Below are 23,233 nucleotides of genomic sequence, written 5' to 3' on the forward strand. Positions count from 1 at the left end.
TACAAGCTTCTTGCACCTGCTGTCACTTATGCTGGCCATACACAAACACATTTTTCCTTCGAAATTTTTGTTTTAAGAACATTCATTCAACTTTCTAATCGTTGGGGTCAAATCAGAATTAATTTTTTACCACAGTGACAGGAACATTCGAAGGAGCAAAATAGAAAACTTTTTCGATCTAATGAATTTTCTAACAGTGTATGTGTTTTTTGTTCAGAAATTACATTTATTTTAAAATTGAATGTTAAAAGCAAGTGAAGTTTTCGAACATTCTTCCATTGACGAAATGTACAAAGAATTTTCGTACAAATATTCACTACTTCAAAAGTTGTGTGTGTGTATATGTATATATATATATATATATATATATATATATATATATATATATATATATATATACACACACACACACACACACACACACACACACACACACACACACACACACACACACAGTCTCTCACAAAAGTGAGTACACCCCTCACATTTTTGTAAATATTTTATCATATCTTTTCATCTGACAACACTGAAGTAATGACACTTTGCTACAATGTAAAGTAGTGAGTGTACAGCTTGGATAACAGCGTAAATTTGCTGTCCTCTCAAAATAACTCAGCACACAGCCATTAGTGTCTAAACCGCTGGCAACAAAATTGAGTACACCCCTAAGTGAAAATGTCCAAACTGGGCCCAAAGTGTCAATATTTTGTGTAGCCACCTTTTATTTTTCAGCACTGCCTTAACTCTCTTGGGCATGGAGTTCACCAGAGCTTCACAGGTTGCCACTGGAATCCTCTTCCACGCCTCCATGACGACATCACGGAGCTGGTGGATGTTGGAGACTTTCCGCTGCTCCACCTTCTGTTTGAGGATGCCCCACAGATGCTCAATAGGGTTTAGGTCTAGAGACCTGCTTGGCCAGGCCATCACCTTTACCCTCAGCTTCTTTAGCAAGGCAGTGGTCGTCTTGGAGGTGTGTTTGGGGTCGTTATGTTGGAATACCGCCCTGCGGCCCAGTCTCCGGCGGGAGGCGATCATGCTCTGCTTCAGTATGTCACAGTACATGTTGGGATTTATGGTTCCCTCAAACTGTAGCTCCCCAGTGCCAGCAGCACTCGTGCAGCCCCAGACCATGACACTCCCACCACCATGCTTGACTGTATGCAAGACACACTTGTCTTTGTACTCCTCACCTGGTTGCTATCAGACTGCTTATCAGACCGCTTATCAGACCACAGGACATGGTTCCAGTAATCCATGTCCTTAGTCATTTAGTCTTCAGCAAACTGTCTTCAGCTTTCTTGTGCATCTTCTTTAGAAGAGGCTTCACTCTGGGACGAGAACCATGCAGACCAATTTTATGCAGTGTGCAGCGTATGGTCTGAGCACTGAAAGGCTGACCCCCCCCCCCACCCTTCAACCTCTGCAGCAATGCTGGCAGCACTCATACGTCTATTTCCTAAAAAAAAAAAACTCTAGATGGGATGCTGAGCATGTGCACTAAACTTCTTTGGTCGACCATGGCGAGGCCTGTTCTGAGCGGAACCTGTCCTGTTGTCCACCAAACCGCTGTATGGTGCTGCAGCTCAGTTTCAGGGTCTTGGCAATCTTCTTATAGCCTAGGCCGGGGGTCAGCAACCAGTAGATCATGGACAGGTGACGGGTAGATCGCAGTCTGGGCTTGCTGACCTGCCATTCCAGAACATCAAACAGAGTGCAATGCAGAGGGACTACTAATGTTGGAGCTGTAGTAAAACGCAAGAGCCACATACGTTGATGCCTCCTCTGTAGTGCTGGCTTCTGTCCCATATCAACTCCACCTCTTATCCTTGCTAGCCGTCTCCAGAGTGGTGCCAGCAGCAGGAAAGAAGAGATCTTCAGGTCAATGTGAATAAATACATTGGGCATAATAGCGTTGTGGTGTTTTATCACCACTTGTTTTAACCCCCTTGGACCTCTCAGTACATGAAGTTGTGGGGCATTTGCAGAGTGGCCCCATTTACTTGAATGGGTCACCATTGGCAGGCGGTTGCACCCACCAAAAGCAACAGGGGGCTTAATTCTTACTGTGGCATGTGTACACCAAATGGGGGTGGGGATTGGAAGCGGTAAAACTGGGACTCAACCATCCCCCAATATTACATGTGAATGAGCCCTAAGGGTCCCGCTGCTGAATGCAGCTAAGGGCTCATGTACAAATGCAGCAGGCACTGCTCCTCCTCTGAAAAACAACCTGAGTGTGTTTGACAGGTGGTGAGGCGGCAATATGTTTCCACCTCACCACCTGATTTAAACTCATGATTGCCGTGCAGTGCATGAGATTGCGACACAGTAGTACAGCAATTAGAGGTTTAAATTAGGTTGGAGAAGGCGACACTGTGCCCGATGATCTTTGACTTCTTCAATGTTGTTCAGGTAGATCTCCACCTCTGTAAGGTTGCCTACCCCTGGCCTAGGCCATCTTTATGTAGAGCAACAATTATTATTTACAGATCCTCAGAGAGTTCTATGCCATGAGGTGCCATGTTGAACTTCCACTGACCAGTATGAGAGAGTGAGAGCGATTAACACCAAATTGAACACACCTGCTCTCCATTCACACCTGAGACCTTGTAACACTAACGAGTCACATGACATCGGAGAGGGAAAATGGCTAATTGGACCCAATTTGGACATTTCACTTAGAGGTGTACTCACTTTTGTTGCCAGTGGTTTAGACATTAATGGCTGTGTGTTGAGTTATTTTGAGGGGACAGCAAATTTACACTGTTGTACAAGCTGTACACTCACTACTTTACATTGTAGCAAAGAGTCATTTCTTCAGTGTTGTCACATGAAAAGATATAATAAAATATTTACAAAAATGTGAGGATGTACTCACTTTTGTGAGATACTGTATTTAGCGGGTAAAATAGGTGTTGAAAATGTCACCATTTTTCTAGGTAAATATATTTCTAAAGGTGCTTTTTACATTAAATTTTCACCACATGTTGGTAACAACCCATGCAACTTATACATACAAAGAAACCAAAACAAATAATTTCATAAATAAAGTTATGTGGAATAAAATGGAATGATACTCTAAATTTATTTAATACTTCATACAAAATCCTTTGTTGGTAATGACAGCTTCAAGATGCCTCCTGTATTGAGAAACAAGTCGCATGCATTGCTCAGGTGTGATTTTGGCCCATTCTTCCACACACATCTTGAAGGTTCCGTGGGCCTCTCTTATGAACTCTGATTAATTCTTTCCATAGATTTTTTTTTTTATTGGATTCAAGTCAGGTGGGCCATTCTAGCAACTTTATTTTCTTCCTTTAAAACCAATTGAGAGTTTCCTTGGCTTTGTGTTTGGGATCATTGTCTTGCTGAAATGTCCACCCTCGTTTCATGTAGATGGCAGCAAGAATGTCTTGGTACATTTTTTCATTCATCCTTCCTTCAATGATATAAACTTTGCCAGTACCGTATGCTGAAAAACAGCCCCACACCATGATGTTCCCACCGCCAAACATCACTGTTGTTATGGTGTTGGTCTTATCTGACCAGACTATATTAACTCAGTATTTCACAGGCTTCTCTAAATGTTGTTCAGCAAACTTTAAACAAGCTTCAACATTATTTTTCTTTAGCAATGGAGTCTTGCTTTGTGAGCGTGAATACAGGCCATGGTGGTTGAGTGCATTACTTATTGTATTCTTTTACAAAATTGTACCTGCAAATTCCAGGTCTTTCTGAAGCTCTCCACAAGTGGTCCTTGGCTCTTGGACAACTCTTCTGATAATGGAAAATTGAATTGAAATACTTACTGTAATTTTCCTTTCCTATTGAGCTCCATGGCAGCACAGCTGGGTATAGGCTCAGCCCCCCCCCCATGCCTCCAGGACTTAACTCATTGAAATTTGAGCCCACCTACAGCCTTGGTGTTCTGTAACTAGTCCTACCAAGCTGGGTGGGATCTGTGCTGCCATGGAGCTCATCAGGAAAGGAAAATTACGGTAAGTATTTTAATTAATTAAATTTTCCGTTTTCCTGACGGCTCCATGTCAGCACAGCTGGGAACTAACTAGCCAAAACAGGGGAGGGATAATGCTACACACTCCTCAATTGTGACTAAAAAAAACTGAAGCCAGGAAGCCTCTGCCAAACTCAACTGTCCTTAAGCCATGAATATGAATATTTTGGTGCCCACATAGCTGCCTTGCAGATAGTTTCAGACACTTGGCCTGCTGCCACTCTCAAGGTCGAGACCCTTCTAGTGAAGGGTGAAGTAATTCTCCTGGCACGGCCAACCCTTTCAACTTGCAGGCCAAGGAGATGAGCTTTACCAACCAAGAGGCAATAATCTTGCTGGAAGCCGTAAAATCATTATGTGTTCCACCTGGAATGACAAACAGATGCTCCGACTTCCTGATGGCAGAAGGGGAAAACACCACCACTCCAGGTAGATCCACCGAGACAAATCCTTCTCCTCTAGAGACAAAGAGCCCCAGGTGCTGGCTAATGCATATGGAAATGGGCGGAAGAACTCTGGACAGCCGCACTCCGAAGAAAGTTTCTTATGCCTTTTATTGTAGACAAGGATCACATAGTACAAACCACAGCAAAGTGATACAGAAAAAAGCTGATGCGTTTCACACTATAATAAGTGCTTACTCATAGCTAACGATCATTGAAATAAGAATTAAATATATACTCTGTGTTTTAGACCATGTGACCACATGATTATTCAAAAACCTAAAACAGCTGAAACTCAACCACATAAGGTCTCCACACATGTTGCCAAGTAATTGATCCCAAAATTAGACCAATGTGCAAAAAAGACATCTGTGTGTATTCACTAGTGATTGATAAAAACGGATAAGTAAAAATAATAATGTATGAAGGAGTATAAAATGTGAATCAATTTTATGTGAAAACGAGAATAAAAATAGTGTATTCCTTTATGAATGAAATCCAATAAAGTAAAGAAAAAGGTGAATTAAAATAAAGTGAAATTATCGTGGATATATGTCGTGTTTAAAATCCATAAGTATAAGTCCACTTCCATGGATATATATATGGATGTGAAGATTGAACAAAAAGCAATCCCGAGAACAAAGATAGTGGATTATACAAATGGACTCTGTAATTGAACCCATCAACCTAAAATTAGAAATTAGATCAACCTAAATTTGTGTTGGGTGCCAAGAAAAATAAAATAAAAAATCGCGAATAAATTTATGGTAATAAGCGATGTAAAAAAGAAAAAATATATATATATGCCAAAAACATATTCATGGTTAAGATTAAAATTAACAATGAAAACCCATATATCCATGTATATAACTGTATACACAAAATCATCTTAGACATAAGATGAGATATGATGTGTTCTAATGAGTGTATATTCCTATATATTTATAAATATGTGTCATGCAGTCTCATCATAGAGATCGAAAAAAGCGTATATACATATATATGGTCATATGGTGCTATGAAAATGTGTATATGGGAGTCGAAGGGGAGTATCAATGTAATGACTCCACAGTCATGTACCAATGCGAACATCCCTCTGAGTCATTGAACTCCAGCCACCTAAACTTGGCGGTTCTACGGTGTCCCACTGTACTCATCTGACCCTATGTATGAGCGATGTTCATAATTCCACTAAAGGAAAAAATCTTTTTGGGAAAATGGGGGAACCGAGTAACGTGTCAAGACTTCGGTGGGAATGAATCAATATACATGAATACCTACACAGAGGAATCTAAAACTAACCTTTATATGGGTTGGTGGGAGAGGTCCCGCATCTTTGGACACGATAGCCCCCTTCGTTTAGACACGGTGTTTTTCTGTCGCTACATTGGGAAGAAAAATACCAAGCTCTGTTAGTTCTTGAAAGACTCGCAGTAGCCTGGACCATTCATTGTCATCCAGAGTTGTCCTGGACAAATAGTTTGCCCAAAGATTCTTCTGACCAGGTACATAGGCCACAGATAGCTGCAGAAGATTGACTTGGGCAGATTTTAGAATTAGAGAATCCTCCTTCAGAAGGGAGAGACTGAGCCTTGTTTCCAGATGTAGGCCACAGTTGTTGCGCTGTCCAACTTTACCAGGACAGGCTTACCCCGGATGAGTGCAGACAATTTAGTCCACTGGTCCAGAAACACGACTTGAACGGGAGCGAGAGTTAAACTGAACCTACCTGAGCTGCTGGAGCGAGGTGATTTTTATGGCTCAATCTGAGACGTGAAGGATGAAAGACCTCCAAATATGGCCTAAAATGCTTGCCTTAATGGACCATGTGTCAATCACCAAAGCCATACCTATGTCCACAGAGGAGCCACATAGTGCCCCTAAGGCATGTATTTGGGAGGCACAATCCCAAAATAACAGAAAGCATCCTGACATGGAACTCTTTACTGACTTACTGCGTTAGCTTCCCAGTTTTTCCTGGAATCCCAGCCAGAAATGCAGAAGCTTATCTCTCTGGAGTGAGAGTGAGCGTGGAAACTGACTCTTGAGTTTTTCGGTCTCCTTTAACTCAGCAGGCATTCATTTTGAGGCAGGAAGCCAAACTGACCACTATTAAATTTAGGCTTGACCTTCTACGGTCAAGGAAAATGCAGTAATTGCGTTTGTCCTTGAGAGCCACAACATCTTCTGATGGTAAGGACATGTATATGGCCAATCCCACAAGGGACACATACTGACCAGAGGGGTGATCCTAACCCCTGGACATCTTTCAGTTCAAAAGTGCATAACTTTCACATCCTGCTGTGACAACATACTCCAATCTTGTAGAACAAGCACTTGATCCATCCAACATAACAGAATTGTCAAGCTGTCCTCTGGATGTACTTCCAATACTTTTAAAGCTTCACTTCTATTTAAAGGCATTTGACTAACCTTACCAATCTGGACAAAGGTGGTCCTCATCTTCCTGTTCAGAAGAGACCGAAGAGGATTGTTTGGCTTGAGAAGGCCCTGAATAGAAGACTGGACATTGCCAGAATAGATGGCCCTTGCAGAAGATGAATTCAGCAATTCCTTGTCTTGATCATATGCTTAACCACTTCAGCCCCAGAAGGATTTACCCCCTTTCTGACCAGAGCACTTTTTACAATTTGGCACTGCGTCATTTTAACTGCTAATTGCGTGGTCATGCAATGCTGTACCCAAAGGAAATTTGCGTCCTTTTGTTCCCACAAATAGAGCTTTCTTTTGATGGTATTTGATCACCTCTGCGGTTTTTATTTTTTGCGCTATTAAACGGAAAAAGACCGAAAATTTAGAAAAAAAACGATATTTTCTACTTTTTGTTATAAAAAAAAAATCCAATAAACTCAATTTTAGTCATACATTTAGTCCAAAATGTATTCAGCCACATGTCTTTGGTAAAAAAAAAGTCAATAAGCGTATATTTATTGGTTTGCGCAAAAGTTTTATAGCGTCTACAAACTAGGGTACATTTTCTGGAATTTTAGTTTATGACTGCCTATCTCATTTCTTGAGGTGCTAAAATGACAGGGCAGTACAACCCCCCCCCAAATGACCCCATTTTGGAAAGTAGACACCCCAAGGAAATTGCTGAGAGGCATGTTGAGCCCATTGAATATACATTTTTTTTTTTGTCCTAAGTGATTGAATAATGACAAAAAAAAAAAAAAAATTAAAAAAGTTGTCACTAAATGATATATTGCTCACACAGGCCATGGGCATATGTGGAATTGCACCCCAAAATACATTTAGCTGCTTCTCCTGAGTATGGGGATACCACATGTGTGGGACTCTTTGGGAGTCTAGCCACGTACAGGGCCCCGAAAACCAAGCACCGCCTTCAGGATTTCTAAGGGCGTAAATTTTTGATTTCACTCCTCACTACCTATTACAGTTTTGAAGGCCATAAAATGCCAGGACAGTTCAACCCCCCCCCCCCAAATTACCCCATTTTGGAAACTAGACAACCCAAGCTATTTCCTGAGAGCCATGTTGAGTCCATGGAATATCTTATATTTTGCCACAAGTTGCTGGAAAATGACAAACTTTTTTTTTTTTTTCTTTTTTTTTGCACAAAGTTGTCACTAAATGATATATTGCTCAAACATGCCATGGGCATATGTGAAATTACACCCCAAAATACATTCTGCTGCTTCTCCTGAGTATGGGGATACCACATGTGTGGGACTCTTTGGGAGTCTAACCACGTACAGGGCCCCGAAAACCAAGCACCGCCTTCAGGATTTCTAAGGGCGTAAATTTTTGATTTCACTCCTCACTACCTATTACAGTTTTGAAGGCCATAAAATGCCAGGACAGTTCAAACCCCCCCCCCAAATAACCCCATTTTGGAAAGTAGACAACCCAAGCTATTTGCTGAGAGCCATGTTGAGTCCATGGAATATCTTATATTTTGCCACAAGTTGCTGGAAAATGACAAACTTTTTTTTTTTTTTTTTTTGCACAAAGTTGGCACTAAATGATATATTGCTCAAACATGCCATGGACATATGTGAAATTACACCCCAAAATACATTCTGCTGCTTCTCCTGAGTATGGGGATACCACATGTGTGGGACTTTTTGGGAGCCTAGCTGCGTACGGGGCCCCGAAAACCAATCACTGCCTTCAGGATTTCTAAGGGCGTAAGCGAGGTCTGCAAAGTCTCACCTCTCAGCAAATAGCTTGGGGTGTCTACTTTCCAAAATGGGGTCATTTGGGGGGGGGGGTTGTGCCATCTTGGCATTCCATGGCCTCCGAAACTGTGATAGGCAGTGAGGAGTGAAATCAAAAATTTACACTCTTAGAAACTCTGAAGGCGGTGCTTGGTTTTTGGGGTCCCGCATGCGGCTAGGCTCCCAAAAAGTCTCACATGTGGTATCTCCGTACTCAGGAGAAGCAACACAATGTATTTTGGGGTGTAATTTCACATATTCCCATGGCATGTTTGAGCAATATATCATTTAGTGACAACTTTGTGCAATTAAAAAAAAAAAAATTGTCTTTTTTCCCGCAACTTGTGTCACAATATAAAATATTCCATGGACTCGACATGCCTCTCAGCAAATAGCTCGGGGTGTCTACTTTCCAAAATGGGGTCATTTAGGGGGGGTTTTGAACTGTCCTGGCATTTTATGCACAATATTTAGAAGCTTATGTCACACATCACCCACTCTTCAAACCACTTGAAGACAAAGCCCTTTCTGACACTATTTGTTTACATGAAAAAATATTTTTTTTTTGCAAGAAAATTACTTTGAACCCCCAAACATTATATATATATTTTTTAAGCAAAGACCCTACAGATTAAAATGGTGGGTGTTTCATTTTTTTTTTTTTTCACACAGTATTTGCGCAGCGATTTTTCAAATGCATTTTTTGGGGAAAAAACACACTTTTTTAATTTTAATGCACTAAAACACACTATATTGCCCAAATGTTTGCTGAAATAAAAAAGATGATCTTAGGCGGAGTACATGGATACCAAATATGACATGCTTTAAAATTGCGCACAAACGTGCAGTGGCGACAAACTACATACATTTTTAAAAGCCTTTAAAAGCCTTTACAGGTTACCGCTTTAGATTTACAGAGGAGGTCTACTGCTAAAATTACTGCCCTCGATCTGACCTTCGCATTGATACCTCACATGCATGGTGCAATTGCAGTTTACATTTGACGCCAGACCAACGCTTGCGTTCGCCTTTGCGCGAGGGCAGGGGGGACAGGGGTGCTTTTATTTTTTTTTGCTTTTTTATCTTATTTTTAAACTGTTCCTTTCATTTTTTTTTTTTTTATCATTTTTATTATGTCAGGGAATGTAAATATCCCCTATGATAGCAATAGGTAGTGACAGGTACTCTTTTTTGAAAAAAAATGGGGTTTATTAGACCCTAGATCTCTCCTCTGCCCTCAAAGCATCTGACCACACCAAGATCAGTGTGATAAAATGCTTTCCCAATTTCCCAATGGCGCTGTTTACATCCGGCGAAATCTAAGTCATGAAATGCTCGTAGCTTCCGGTTTCTTAGGCCATAGAGATGATTGGAGCCATTCTGGTCTCTGATCAGCTCTATGGTCAGCTGGCCGAATCACCGGCTGCATTCTCAGGTTCCCTGTTGGGACAGGAGAGCTAGAGAAAAACATGGAAGACGGTTGGGGGGGGGGCATTCCCTCCCACTGCTTGTAAAAGCAGTCTAGAGGCTAATTAGCCCCTAGGATTGCTTTTACATGAAAGCCGACCGCTGGCTGAAAAGAATGATACCAAGATGATACCTAAACCTGCAGGCATCATTCTGGTATAACCACTGAAATCCAGCAACATACCAGTACGTTGCTGGTCTTTGTTGGGCATATATTGTAATCTTTTTTTTCATGCAGCCTGCAGGCTGAACGAAAAAAAGAGATTGGTGGGTATGCCCACCATTAGAATACTTCCCTTCATCCACCCACTTCTAATGATGGGCATACATGCACCATTTATATATGCCGAAGCATGGGGGCATCCGCCCCAAAAGTTAGGAGCAAATCGCTCCTCTGCCCCTGCTGCCCCCATGCTTCAGCGTGTATCACCTCCGACAGCGCTAGAGTCACGGCTTTATGTATCGTGGGAGCAAACGCTGTTGCTGTCAAGATAAATAAATCCGCGCTGCAGCTGAATGGCGTACCTGAAAACAAAAAATGGTTAACAGTAAAACACAGTAAACAATAAAATATAAAAAATTGCATACCTGAACGGCAAACATGATAAAACATAATAACAATAAAGCATTGCAGAATAGAATATAGTAAAAAGGAGCAGAACAATAGAGAGAGAATAGAGAGAGAACAATAAAATGACAACTATTTTTGTTTTTTTTATTTTATATATTTTTTTTTTTTTTTTTGTAACTGTACCTTTATAACTGTAACCGGTTCCAGGTTCGGGTCTCTCAAAATGCGGTGGCATCTTGGGAGACCCTGTGAAAATGTGCCTAGTCTGTGCAGTGCTGTACCCTACGCTAATACTCAACTAGTGTATGGTAGCATTCAAAACATTCACCAATGCAAAGACCAGGATTGTCAGGACAGGAAGGACAATAATAGCGGGTGTCACGCCTATATCCTCGCTTGCTGCAGACACAACATCTTTTTTGGGGGGGTTCGTTGGGTAGGGGTACTTGGGAGGACATAAAGAAAATGCCTCTCATGCAGCCGACTGCATTTGGTTGGGGATGTGAATGGGGGAAGTACGGGTGCTGCAGTAGTGGTGGGTTCCCAATTAGGATTGGCGAATGCAGCAGGAATGGCACTATGGGCACGACGGGCCTGTGTTTGTCTTCTTGGTGGCAGCGGGATGCTACTCTTGCTTGCCACCTCACCAGGTTGAACTGCACTTATGGGACTCACCACGTCACCAAGTGTTACTGCAGCGCTGGTTTGACTACGACCGGGGTGTACTAGGCCGCTGGTGCTTGCCAGTTCACCAAAACGCTACCAAAAAAACTGTTAGCGATCGCAGGGATCAGGCCTGACTCTGCGAATGCTGTAGTTATGTGTTTAGTGTTTTGTAAGTGACAGTGATCAATCGATACTGCGCGTGGGTGTACTGGGCCGGGCAGAGGGGCAAAACGCAGGTGCTAGCAGGTAGCTAGCAGATCCGTTCAGATACTATACCACTAAAGGAGGTGTATGCTGCGTGCGTGGGTGTTAGCGCTACTGGCACTAACCTGACGCTGCCTGGGGCGATGCAGACCCTATCTGACAATAAAAACTAACTTACATCACTGCCGGGCAGTCAGGGGGTAAACCTTTATTAGGTAATAAACGGCGGGTGGCCTGACCCTATAAAAAATAAACTAACTAACCAGCGTCACCCGTAACAGTTATACGGTGATCACTGGTGAAAGGGTTAACTAGGGGGCAATCAGGGGGTTAAAACCTTTACTAGGTAGTATATGGGGGTCCCTAACGCTATAAAACGCTGACGGCAAACCTAACTACTTATCTCCCTAACTAGCGTCACCAGTGACACTAATACAGCGATCAGAAAAACGATCGCTTAGTGACACTGGCGACGGGGGGGGGGGGATCAAGGGGTTAAAACTTTATTAGGGGGGTTAGGGGGGTATCCTAGACCTAAAGGGGGCTAACACTAACTGCCCTACCACTTATAACTGTCACAAACTGACACCAATGCAGTAATCAGAAAAGAAAAAAAAAACTGCTATTGGTGTCACTGTGACAGGGGGTACAGGGGGGTGATGGGGGTGAAATGTGTGCCTAGTGTGTTTTACTGTAAGTGTAGTGTTGTGCACTTACTCAGATGTCTTCTCTCCTCGGCGCCGTAAAGTAAAAGTAAACTTTCACTTTAAATTTATTTGTAATGCCTTATATTATCTCCAGTCTATCAGCCTCCAACTTCTCTGGGTTCAGAAGCTGATCTTCCCTGCACAAAGCACTTAACTATTTCAGCTCTGGAAGTTTTACCCCCCTTCATGACCAGGCCATTTTTTGCGATACCGCACTCTGTTGCTTTAACTGACAATAAGGCAGTTGTGCGACTCTGTACCCAGGTATCCTTTTTTTTCCCCAGAAATAGAGCTTTCTTTTGGTGGTCGTTGATCACCTCCTGTGTTTTAAATTTTTTGCGCTATAAACAAAAAAACTGACAATTTTGAAAACAAACTATATTTTTTAATTTCTGCTATAAAACATATCCAATAAAAAAAGTTAAAAATTGATTTTCTTCATAAATTTAGGCCAATGTGTATTCTGCTACATGTTTTTGGTAAAATATCCCACTAAGTGTATATTGATTGGTTTGCGCAAAAGTTATTCTGCCAACTATGGGGTATATTTATTATTTATTTTTTAATAGTAATGGCGGCGATCAGCGACTTGCAGTAGGATTGCGACATTGCAACGGACAAATCGGACAATAAGTGACACTTGTGACTATTTTTTGGAGCCAGTGCTAAACAATATGCACTGTCACTGTACTAATGACACTGGCAGGTAAGGGGTTAACACCAGGGGCAATTAAAGGGTTAAATGTGTTCCTAGGGAGTGCTAGCTAACTGTGGGGGATGTTTTTACTGTGGGAAGGCAGAAACCCAAGATCTCTACCTTCCCTACTAACAGTAATTGGCTCCTGCTGTGTCCAATCACAGTTGGAGCGTGTCGCGGGCAGTGCACATGCGTGCCCCAGGGCCAGAAGTGTAGGATCACGTACAGGTACGTGATTCTGCACAGGGGAGCCACCTTGCCGTTGTATATGTACAGTATACGGTCGGCAAGCAGTTAAAGTGATTGCAAACGTTGAATTTTTTTCTTTTAAACCATAAACATGTCATACCTGCTCTGTGCAATGGTTTTTCACAGAGCAGCCCTGATTCTCCTCTTCTGGGGTCCCCCACCGGCGCTTCCAACTCCTCCAGCCTTCAGAGTGCCCCTATAGAAAGCCGCCAAGTATAGTATAGTGTGCCCCTATAGCAAGATAAAAAAGTCTGCCTTTTAGAATCACTCATTTCCTTCTCCTGCCTAGGACTACATGTCCCACGAGGCATTACTCCTCTCACATTCACAAGTTCTCAGGCAACTTACTTACATATATGGACAGTGTACTGGACTGTATGTGTGCTGCACTGTTTATACAGACAAGTATGAACAGTGTACTGACCTGTATGTGTGCTGCACTGTATTTTCTTATATGTAAACAAATAATGCATTCTGTATGCAGATCAACGAATCGATTATGAAAATAGTTGACAATTCTTAATCAATTATGTCGATTAGTGGTTTCAGCCCTAGTTCATTGTTTTGCAGCACCTAGGATTGATTTAGTGGGTGTCACTACTTCTGCTCCTTCTTAATATCTGGAACAATTGCAGCTTCCGATCTTGAGTTTAGGAGCTTTTGGCTTTTTTTTGCTTCTAAACGCAACTCCATAAAAGCCTACACATAGGCTTTTAGCAGAGTTTAGGTGAGGTTAAGAATCGCGTTTAGGGTTCAGATCAACGACAGAATCTCTGAGCCTCCCTAAAGAAAAGGGGGATTGGCTTCCCGGACCCAGTTACATATCAAGAAGTCTCACATCTAGCCAGAGTGGTAGATTGGTGCGCAACCCACAAGAGGAAACCGTGGGTCCAAATGGAACAGGCGACGGTAGATATCCCCTTAGAGGTTTAGCTTGCTGAAACTGATATCTAAGAGGCGGGGAGGAAACATCCAACGGTAGGTGCTACGGTAGGAACAGTAAAAAAGATTTTTGAAAATACGACGCTGTCAGCACACCCGAGCCCTATGGTCCCAATTCTGGGCACACCGGCTTTTCAGCCAGATATGTCAGATTTGCGATTCAAGGCCATACGGAGAAGGGGTAAAAATAGGCTTATACATTTTTCAGTGAGCAATCGGCTAATGACCAGAAGAGAAATGGAATCTGAGATAGTACCAGAATTAGATTTTTTTTCAGGATGACGCAATTATGCACTTTTATTCGATCAAAGTTGAATATATATCCCGAAGTACGGATGGTATCTAACTTTGAGCAGCTTTTCTTAGATGGGGAATCACTGAGGCACTCACTGTCACATTTTTACTCCACATTAACAGAATTAGAAGCACCACTGGACCTTATCTTTATACAGGCGTGGGAAAGGGAGCTGGGGTGACATTTTCCCAAATGCTGAAAGATAGGATTTAATTATCCACCCACAAGGCATCAGTGGCGAGTAGGTATCTGGAGGGAGGATATAAAATCCTTACCAGATGGTACAGAACACCGTCAGTACTGCATCGGATATTTCCCCAGGTCTCGGATGTGTACTGGCGGTGTCATGAGGCGGAGGGTACTGTGTAGCACATTTTTTTGGGACTGTGTGACAAAGGATTTTTTTGGAGAATGGTAGCAGAAACTGTTACAACAATTACAGGTGTGTCTCTTGGAGAAAATCCGGCAGCGTATTTGCTGAATAATGTTCCTATGTCAGTGGAAAAATATAAAAATTCACTGTTGAAACATCTTCTCACTGTGGCAGAGGCATGTATCCCAGCTCTGTGGAAAAGCGATATTCCCCCATGTAGAGCAAAGTGGTTGGCTAGAGTGGCGGAAATCCAACAAGTGAAAATACTTACTATGATGTTGAAGGAACAAGATGAGAAATATCAGAAGATATGGGCCCCCTATCTTGCAAACAGAGAGGGAGGGGGAAAAGACAGGGTTGTTGTGGTGGTTGGTCGGGGGTGGGTGGGGGGAGAGAAATATTATTTCATTTTTTGTTTTTGTGTTTTTTTTTCTTTATTTGAAAAGAAGAGAAGCTTGGTTGTGCTATGCTGAGGACACACGACCGGTTTTGCCGTCGCAATAAACTCCGAAGGTTTCTCCGCCGGAACTCCAACGGAATTCCATTCTAGTGGTCTTGCCTACACACGGTCAAACCAAAGTCCGACCGTCCAGAACGCGGTGACATACAGCACGTACGACGGGACTAGAAAAAGGAAGTTCAATAGCCAGTAGCCAATAGCTTCTGTCTCGTACTTGCTTCAGAGCATGTGCCGTTTTTGGTCCATCGGAACAGCATACAGAAGAGCGGTTTCCCCAATAGGAATTGGTTCCGTCGGAAATATTTGGAACATGTTATATTTCTAGGTCCGTCAGAATTTTAGAAAAAAAAAAAGTCAGATGAGGCGCACACATGATCGGAATGGACGATGAAAAGCTTCCGTCTGACTTTTTCTGTCAGACATTCCGCTCGTGTGTACGCGGCTTTAGAGAGCTAATCATAACGGATGGTATGTGTTTTATAGTTCTAGATTGTAAGCTCTAACGAGCAGGGCCCTCTGATCCCTCCTGTATTGATTTGTATTGTAAGTGTACTGTCTGCCCCCATGTTGTAAAGCGCTGCGCAAACTGTTGGTGCTATATAAATCCTGTATAATAATAATAATAATATAGTGAAGAATTGTGAAATGTGGATTAAGATGGTAGTATCAAAGACATGTTATATGGAGAAAATATATGATCTGTATAAGATGTAATATGATTTTTGTGAAAATAAAGAATTTATATATAAAAAAAGAATCGCATTCAGGATAGGAATGTTTTGGCCATGGGAGAATGCAAAATCACAGCAAAAATGTGGTTTGCGTTTTTGTCGTGTTTTGCGTTTTCCCACTGCTGCAGTCAGGAGCTGCCAGTATACCTGAAGCATAATCAGAAAATCCTCCACCCTCTTGGGGTGACTCGGAATGGGAGAGTTCCTGCACCTACTCTCTGAAAAGAAAAGCCCTGAATATATATCACAAGGTTTACCCCGTCTGCAAGTACTTTAAAATTCGTGTTAATCAACAAGATAATGGGAGGGGAGCTTTGTCCAGTGCCAGGTTTTGGGATAATGCAGACTCCAGGTAGGAAAAAGCCTAAACCAAGGGGAGAGCCATTCTTAAGCTCATAAATAACTTGGTAAGATGCAGAGAGAGGAGGTCAGAGAATTTATGCTCGTAGACATCCCTGAAAACATAAGTCACAATTTTTCAGTGTCTGTGGCCTGTTGTAGTTCCAACAGAGAAATCTCTGCATCTATGGAGGTTCTCAAGAGCTCAGGGAGTTTCAGAAGTGCGAGTTTAGCAAAAAAGGGTTAATCCTTAAAGTAGAACTATAGGCAAAACTTTTTTCATTTTGGTTATAACCCCAGTTAGATTTTTTTTCGCCATCTGTGTCCCATTGCAGAGATTTCCCTTCACTTCCTGCCTCATAGCTGAACAGGAAGTGAAAGGAAATCCCTGCAAATTAAGGAAATTCTTTGGGGACCCCCAGGTCACCAGAACTAGTGTCCCCATCGGAAGATTTTCCCTCTGTTACTTTTCTGGGGACAACCCAAAATTTGAAAGATTTTCTTTTACTTTCTCTTTCAATGATAATGGTAATCAGGACAAATAGAGAGGGTGAATCTCCCTAACGGGGGCACAGACAGCAATAAAAACTGACAGGGATTTTAATCCCTCTCACCTCTATCCAAAACTTAAAAAAAAGTTTTTCCCTTTAGTTATACTTTAATAATAAGGTTCACTGTAAGGTTGCATCAAATTGTATGAAATTGGAATGTTTATAGGTAGGTGCAACATCTCGAGGCCTAGTGGCCTCTATTAATTTCTTTCTAAAGTACAGAAATATGATTTTGTAATTCACAATGTAATCAATGTATAATATCAGATAATACAAAGAGGAAAGGAGCTCTGCAGAAATGTTATTTAATCATTATTTGATACGTCTAAATACAATTTTGTTTGCTGTTTAAGGTAAATGCTAATGAATAATTTGAACAATCCGCCTCAGTGGAACATCCAACCTAATGAAGATGGAAATGGGAGTAAATGGAATTATGCTTTGCTTGTTCCCCTAATGGGACTTGCTGCTTTCCGTAAGTATTTTGAATGTTTGGCCAACCTCACTGTAAGTTGTCTAGCTCACCTGGTTTTGTTACAACTGAAGCCCAGTTCCAAAGAAACATTTTTTCTTTCCTGACATTAAATGATGGCTAAAAAGATTGAAAATGCTGTAATCAACTAAAATAAATGGTTGGGGCCGCACAGTGGTTAACCACTTAAGGACCGAGCCTCTTTCTGAGATTTGTTGTTTACAAATTAGTAACTGTTTTTTTTTTTTTTGCTAGAAAATTACTTAGAATCCCAAACATTATATAATTTTTTTTCTAACACCCTAAAGAATAAAATGGTGGTCGTGGCAATACTTTTTCACATCGTATTTGCGCAGCGGTCTTAAAAGCGCACTTTTTTTGGAAAAAATACACTTTTTTGAATTAAAAAATAAGACAACAGTAAAGTTAGCCCAATTTTTTTATACTGTTAAAGATAATGTTACGCCAAATAAATTGATACCCAACATGTCATGCTTCAAAATTGCGCCCGCTCGTGGAGTGGCGACAAACTTTTACCCTTAGAAATCTTCGAAGGCGACATTAAAAAAATTCTATAGGTTGCATGTTTTGAGTTACAGAGGGGGTCTAAGGCTAGAATTATTGCTCTCGCTCTACCAATCGCGGCAGTACCTCACATGTGTGGTTTGAACACCGTTTTCATATGTGGGCACTACTCATGTATGCGTTCGCTTCTGCACGCGAGCTCGGCGGGACGGGACGCGTTTAGAAAAAAAAATGTTCTCATTTATTTTACCTTTTACTTTTTATTTTTACACTGTTCTTTAAAAAAAATGGTGTCACTTTTATTCCTATTACAAGGACCACCGACGATAAAAGTGATCTTGTGGTGAATCCGCCGCAGAGACCAATTTTATCTGAAAGCAGACGGCCCGCTGAAGAAGAGGATACCGGGGTTATGGCAGCTAGCTGCTGCCATAACAAAGATATTCTTCTTCAAAGTAGCGACGTATAACGACGGCGGGCGGTCCGTAAGTGGTTAAGTTGTTAGCACTTCTGCCTGCCAGCACTAGGGGTCGTTGGTTTGATTTTCCTTGTCAAAAGAAGTTTATTGAGTATACAATGTTATAAAGATACATAAAGTAAGTTTACAAGGATCTATAAAGTAAGCTCATTGTTTTACAGTAGGGTTTATATAGGTAAATATCATGCAATTTCAAATATTAAACATTGGGTTCACGTAAACCTAAATTAAAGATATATATCATTTCCTTAGTTACTTTTGTAGGTATTTAAATGATTTATATCTACTATACATATTGTTTACAAGTAGAGTGTATATAGGTCAAATAAATTCTGATAATGAGCTTTAATCGTAAGGTGGAGAAAAGGAAAGAGAAAGAAGAAAAAGGGTTGAAAGGTAGAGGTATGGTCCACAAGGTTGTCCCGCTCGTCAGTTTATTATTCTTTTTAGTTCTCTTTGAAGCCTTAGAATGGGTGTCTCTGTAAGTCATTTAATCTGTTACCATGGCAACAGGACAGAGTCATTGAAGTTTGACAGGAACTGTTGTTTTATCCAAGGATGCCAAAGTTTTTCAAATTTTGGAATTTGATTTTGATCGATGGCTACCATCTTAGCATGGGACATTGTATTATTCATTCTGTGAATTGTTTCTGCTAGTACCAATGTAGGAGATTTCCATGCCTTGGCCACTGTTTGTTTTGCAGCTGTTATTAGTTGGATCATAAGTTTGAATTGAGAGAGTGTTAACCATTCCGGTTTTAGATTAAGTAAAGTTAAATATGGATCTGGTTGTATTATTTTTTTAAATATTTTAGATGCAATCACGAAGACTTCCTTCCAGAAGGTTTGGATTACTGGGCACGTCCACCATGTGTGTAAATATAAGAAAAGACAAATCACCGCGCTATAAACGGAAATTAGTGCATAAAAAACATACTGAGAGAAACAAAATTGAAAAAACAAAAAGTGACAGTTCACTGATCAAAACCAAACACAAGAGTAGCCGCTGAAGGTGGGATACACACATTACATAATAAATACAAAAAAAAAGCAGCGCTGTGACAAAAAAAAGTGAAAAAAGTATATATGATATAACCAAATCAGATAAGTTGAATATTAGACCCAAATATGAGATAGGCTCCAAAGTTCATATAAAAGTACATAATAAACAAAGGTAAAAAAGTCCTATCCAAAATCGATCATAAATAGTGGATAAAGTGGGAAGCGTAGATAGGTGGAAATACAAATAAATCAATATGTCCTTCACCGCACCACTGTGGTATTGATAAGAATGCGCGCTTACCAAACGGCAAGCTTAAAGAAGCTTGCGACCTTAACCCGGTCGGGGCCTTTCAGGATGGAACCATCAAAGGAAAAGCACACCACCTTCGCTTGGATTAAGCACGCTGTTCACCAATTATCACTGTATTGTGGAGATGTGACCCCTGGCTAGGGATAAACCTCGAGAGAGGTATACCTTGCCTTCCAGCCCCTGGATGAGGTTCCCTCTCAGTCTGAGGACTGCCGCTCTGATGTCTGCACTGCATACTTACCAACACAGTGAAAGATAGTGCCTCTTGCTGGTCATATACCAGGGAGTCCCTTGTGTGTGTGAAGCATTGGCCGGCTCTGGATTGCGCAGCTGCAAAACTGCTGGTCTTTCTGAGCTCTCCCAGCCAACAAGAACTTTATGTCACTGTTTTTATATTTTTTCCTTGTTATTCCAATGAAGTCTGTATCAGGCAGAAGGTGAAGCCAGAGGGCAAGGTGGGAACAACATCCAGGGCCCAGAGGACAAGGTGAGAAACTCGTTCAAGGGCCCAGAGGCACGGTGAGATTCTCATGCAGGGCCCAGAAAGGAAAGTGAGAAACTCATCTAGAGGTCACAAGGGAATGTGAGAACCTCATCCAGGGGCTGGAAGGCAAGGTATACCTCTCTCGAGGTTTATCCCTAGCCAGGGGTCACATCTCCACAATACAGTGATAATTGGTGAACAGCGTGCTTAATCCAAGCGAAGGTGGTGTGCTTTTCCTTTGATGGTTCCATCCTGAAAGGCCCCGACCGGGTTAAGGTCGCAAGCTTCTTTAAGCTTGCCGTTTGGTAAGCGCGCATTCTTATCAATACCACAGTGGTGCGGTGAAGGACATATTGATTTATTTGTATTTCCACCTATCTACGCTTCCCACTTTATCCACTATTTATGATCGATTTTGGATAGGACTTTTTTACCTTTGTTTATTATGTACTTTTATATGAACTTTGGAGCCTATCTCATATTTGGGTCTAATATTCAACTTATCTGATTTGGTTATATCATATATACTTTTTTCACTTTTTTTTTGTCACAGCGCTGCTTTTTTTTTGTATTTAATATGTGTAAATATGTGCCTATTTCTGGGCATCCTCGAAAACAAAGAGCTGAGGTATTAGGTGAATATTTTGCCACTCTAGCGGGTACAAGGTACCAGCGAGTTAGGACTTTATAATTTGTCTCCAGTGCTAAGATGTTGGGTGAAGATGACTTAGATGTGAGCCATATGTTAGACCAGGCCGTGTCTTCTAAAGTTCGTCCCAGGTCCTCCTCCCACCTCTGAACGTAAGAGGGTCTATTAAGATTTGCTACTTCATATAATTGATTATAAAGTGATGAAATTGTACCTTTAGCAAATGGATCTTTTGTACAGATTGATTCAAAAATGGATAATTGGGATAATGGTGTATCCCCCTTTAGGAATGGTGTATAGAAATTTTTGATTTGGAGATATCTAAATATCTCAGAGTTTGGTAGATCATATTTTTCTCTAAGCGATGGGAATGAAAGGAATGATTTAGATGCTATGAAGTCATTTAGTGTCTGAATGCCTGATGTTGTCCAAGCTTTAAAAGAATTTGGGTAGATCCATGCCGGATAAAAGGCCGGATTTCTGATAAAAGAAAGGAGAGGATTGTGTGGAGATTGTAACTGATATTTGGTTTTTAGTTTATCCCAGAGAGATAAGAAGTGTTTAGTTATGGGATTATGAATTTTAAAGCGGTCTTTAGGATCAAGCCATAATAAATTTGATATTAATAGAGGGTCATTTTCTGAAGCCTCTATAAATACCCATAATGGGATTTCCTGTTTTGCATGGTATTTGGACAGACTGGCCAAATGTGCTGCTCTGTAGTAGTTAGTAAAATTAGGGTATCCCAGGCCTCCTTTATTTTTGGGAAGATGTAGTGTGTGTATAGGTATACGTGGTTTAGAAGAGCCCCATATAAACGAAGTTGCTCTTTTTTGTACTATTCTCAAAAAATAGGAAGGAATTGGAATAGGGAGGACTCTGAATAGATAAAGCAATTTGGGTAGAATAGTCATTTTGATTGCATTAATCTTCCCTATCCAGGATAAAGGAAGTTGCGACCATTGTTTTATTAGATTTGTGATCTGTCTTAATACAGGAGGATAATTGGTTGAGAATAAGTCAGAATGAGATGCTGTTAAATGAATTCCAAGATATGGGATTGATTTTTCTGCCCATGTGAATGGGAGTGCAGCCCTAGCCGGGATCAATTCCATGTTTGTGAGTGAAATATTAAGCACTAGGCATTTCTTAGGATTAATCATAAGGCCGGATAGGGCTGCAAACCCATCAAGAGCTGGTATTAAGTTAGGACCAGAGACCTGTGATGATGATAGAAAAAGTAATATATCGTCTGCAAATATACATAATTTGTGTGTAATACCTCCTACTTCAATGCCAGTTATAGTTTGGTTTGTTCTGATGTATTGGGCCATGGGTTCGAGTATAAGGGCAAATAATAAGGGAGATAATGGGCAACCCTGTCGGGTACCTCTTTCGATATTAAAGGCTTCAGATTTGTATCCAGCATATTTTATATAGGCTTTGGGTTTATTATATAATGCTTTGATCCATGTTAAAAAGTGGGGTCCAAAACCCCATTTTTGTAATGAATATTGCATATATTGCCAGGATACTGTGTCAAATGCCCTCTTAATATCGAGAGATAGAAAACATAAAGGGATTTTCCGTTTTTTAGCAATATGTGCCAATAACACTGCCCTGCGTATATTATCGCCTGCCTGTCTATTTGGCGTGAAGCCTACTTGATCTCTATGTATTAATTTTCCTATAATGCTATTGAGGCGTTTTGCTATTATTTTTGCTAATAATTTAATATTGAGGTTTAACAGAGAGATAGGCCGATAATTCACACAGGAAGTATCATCAGAAAGGGGTTTTGGGATCATACAAACAATTGCCATTAGTGTTTCTTGCCGAAAAGAATGTCCATTTAGAAGTTTGTTAAAAGTTTCAGTGAGAATGGGAGAGAGTATTTCTGAGAATGTTTTATAGTATAAAGCCGAGTAGCCGTCTGGGCCTGGTCTTTTGTTAAGTTTTAGGTCTTTTATGGCGTTAGCAACTTCATCTATAGTTATAGGCTTATCCAAACTGCTTTTTTGATTCTGAGTAGGGCTGGGAGATTTTCTTAAAAAAAAAAAATCTTCGATTCTCTTAAAAAAAACTCGATTCACGATTCGAATCGAGTTTTTTTTTTTTTTTTTTTGGAAATCACGCCGGTCCCGAGGCGCTGCGGGCATGAGCTTTTAGGCGAGGCCGCGGCTTCGGCCTAGTCCGCAGCGACCGGCCTCGCGGACTAGGCCGAAGCCGCGGCCTCGCCTAAAAACTCCTTGCCCGCAGCGCCTCCGGACCGGCGCGGTGAAAAAAAAAAAAATCTAAAAAAATCGATTTGCTTAAATTTTGAATCGATTTGACCTCTCAACTCGATTCAAGATTTAAATCGATTTTTTTCCCAGCCCTGATTCTGAGATAACTCAGGTAA

The 23,233-nt window shown here is 41.1% G+C and overlaps 1 protein-coding gene across 3 annotated transcripts in view; it reads left to right on the plus strand.

Annotated features, from left to right (window-relative positions):
• The window catches only part of CCDC127 (coiled-coil domain containing 127), a 250,270-nt gene that overhangs the window by 86,668 nt on the left and 140,369 nt on the right, over nt 1-23,233 (plus strand). For all 3 annotated transcript variants that reach the window (XM_073630710.1, XM_073630711.1, XM_073630712.1), the window contains one exon: nt 17,266-17,387. In XM_073630710.1, the coding sequence (XP_073486811.1) occupies nt 17,270-17,387 (118 nt within the window). In that variant the 5' untranslated portion in view covers nt 17,266-17,269. The remainder of the gene's footprint in view (nt 1-17,265; nt 17,388-23,233) is intronic.

The sequence above is a fragment of the Aquarana catesbeiana genome, linkage group LG05 (genome assembly GCF_042186555.1).
Source record: "Aquarana catesbeiana isolate 2022-GZ linkage group LG05, ASM4218655v1, whole genome shotgun sequence".
In the NCBI taxonomy this organism is placed as follows: Eukaryota; Metazoa; Chordata; class Amphibia; order Anura; family Ranidae; genus Aquarana; species Aquarana catesbeiana.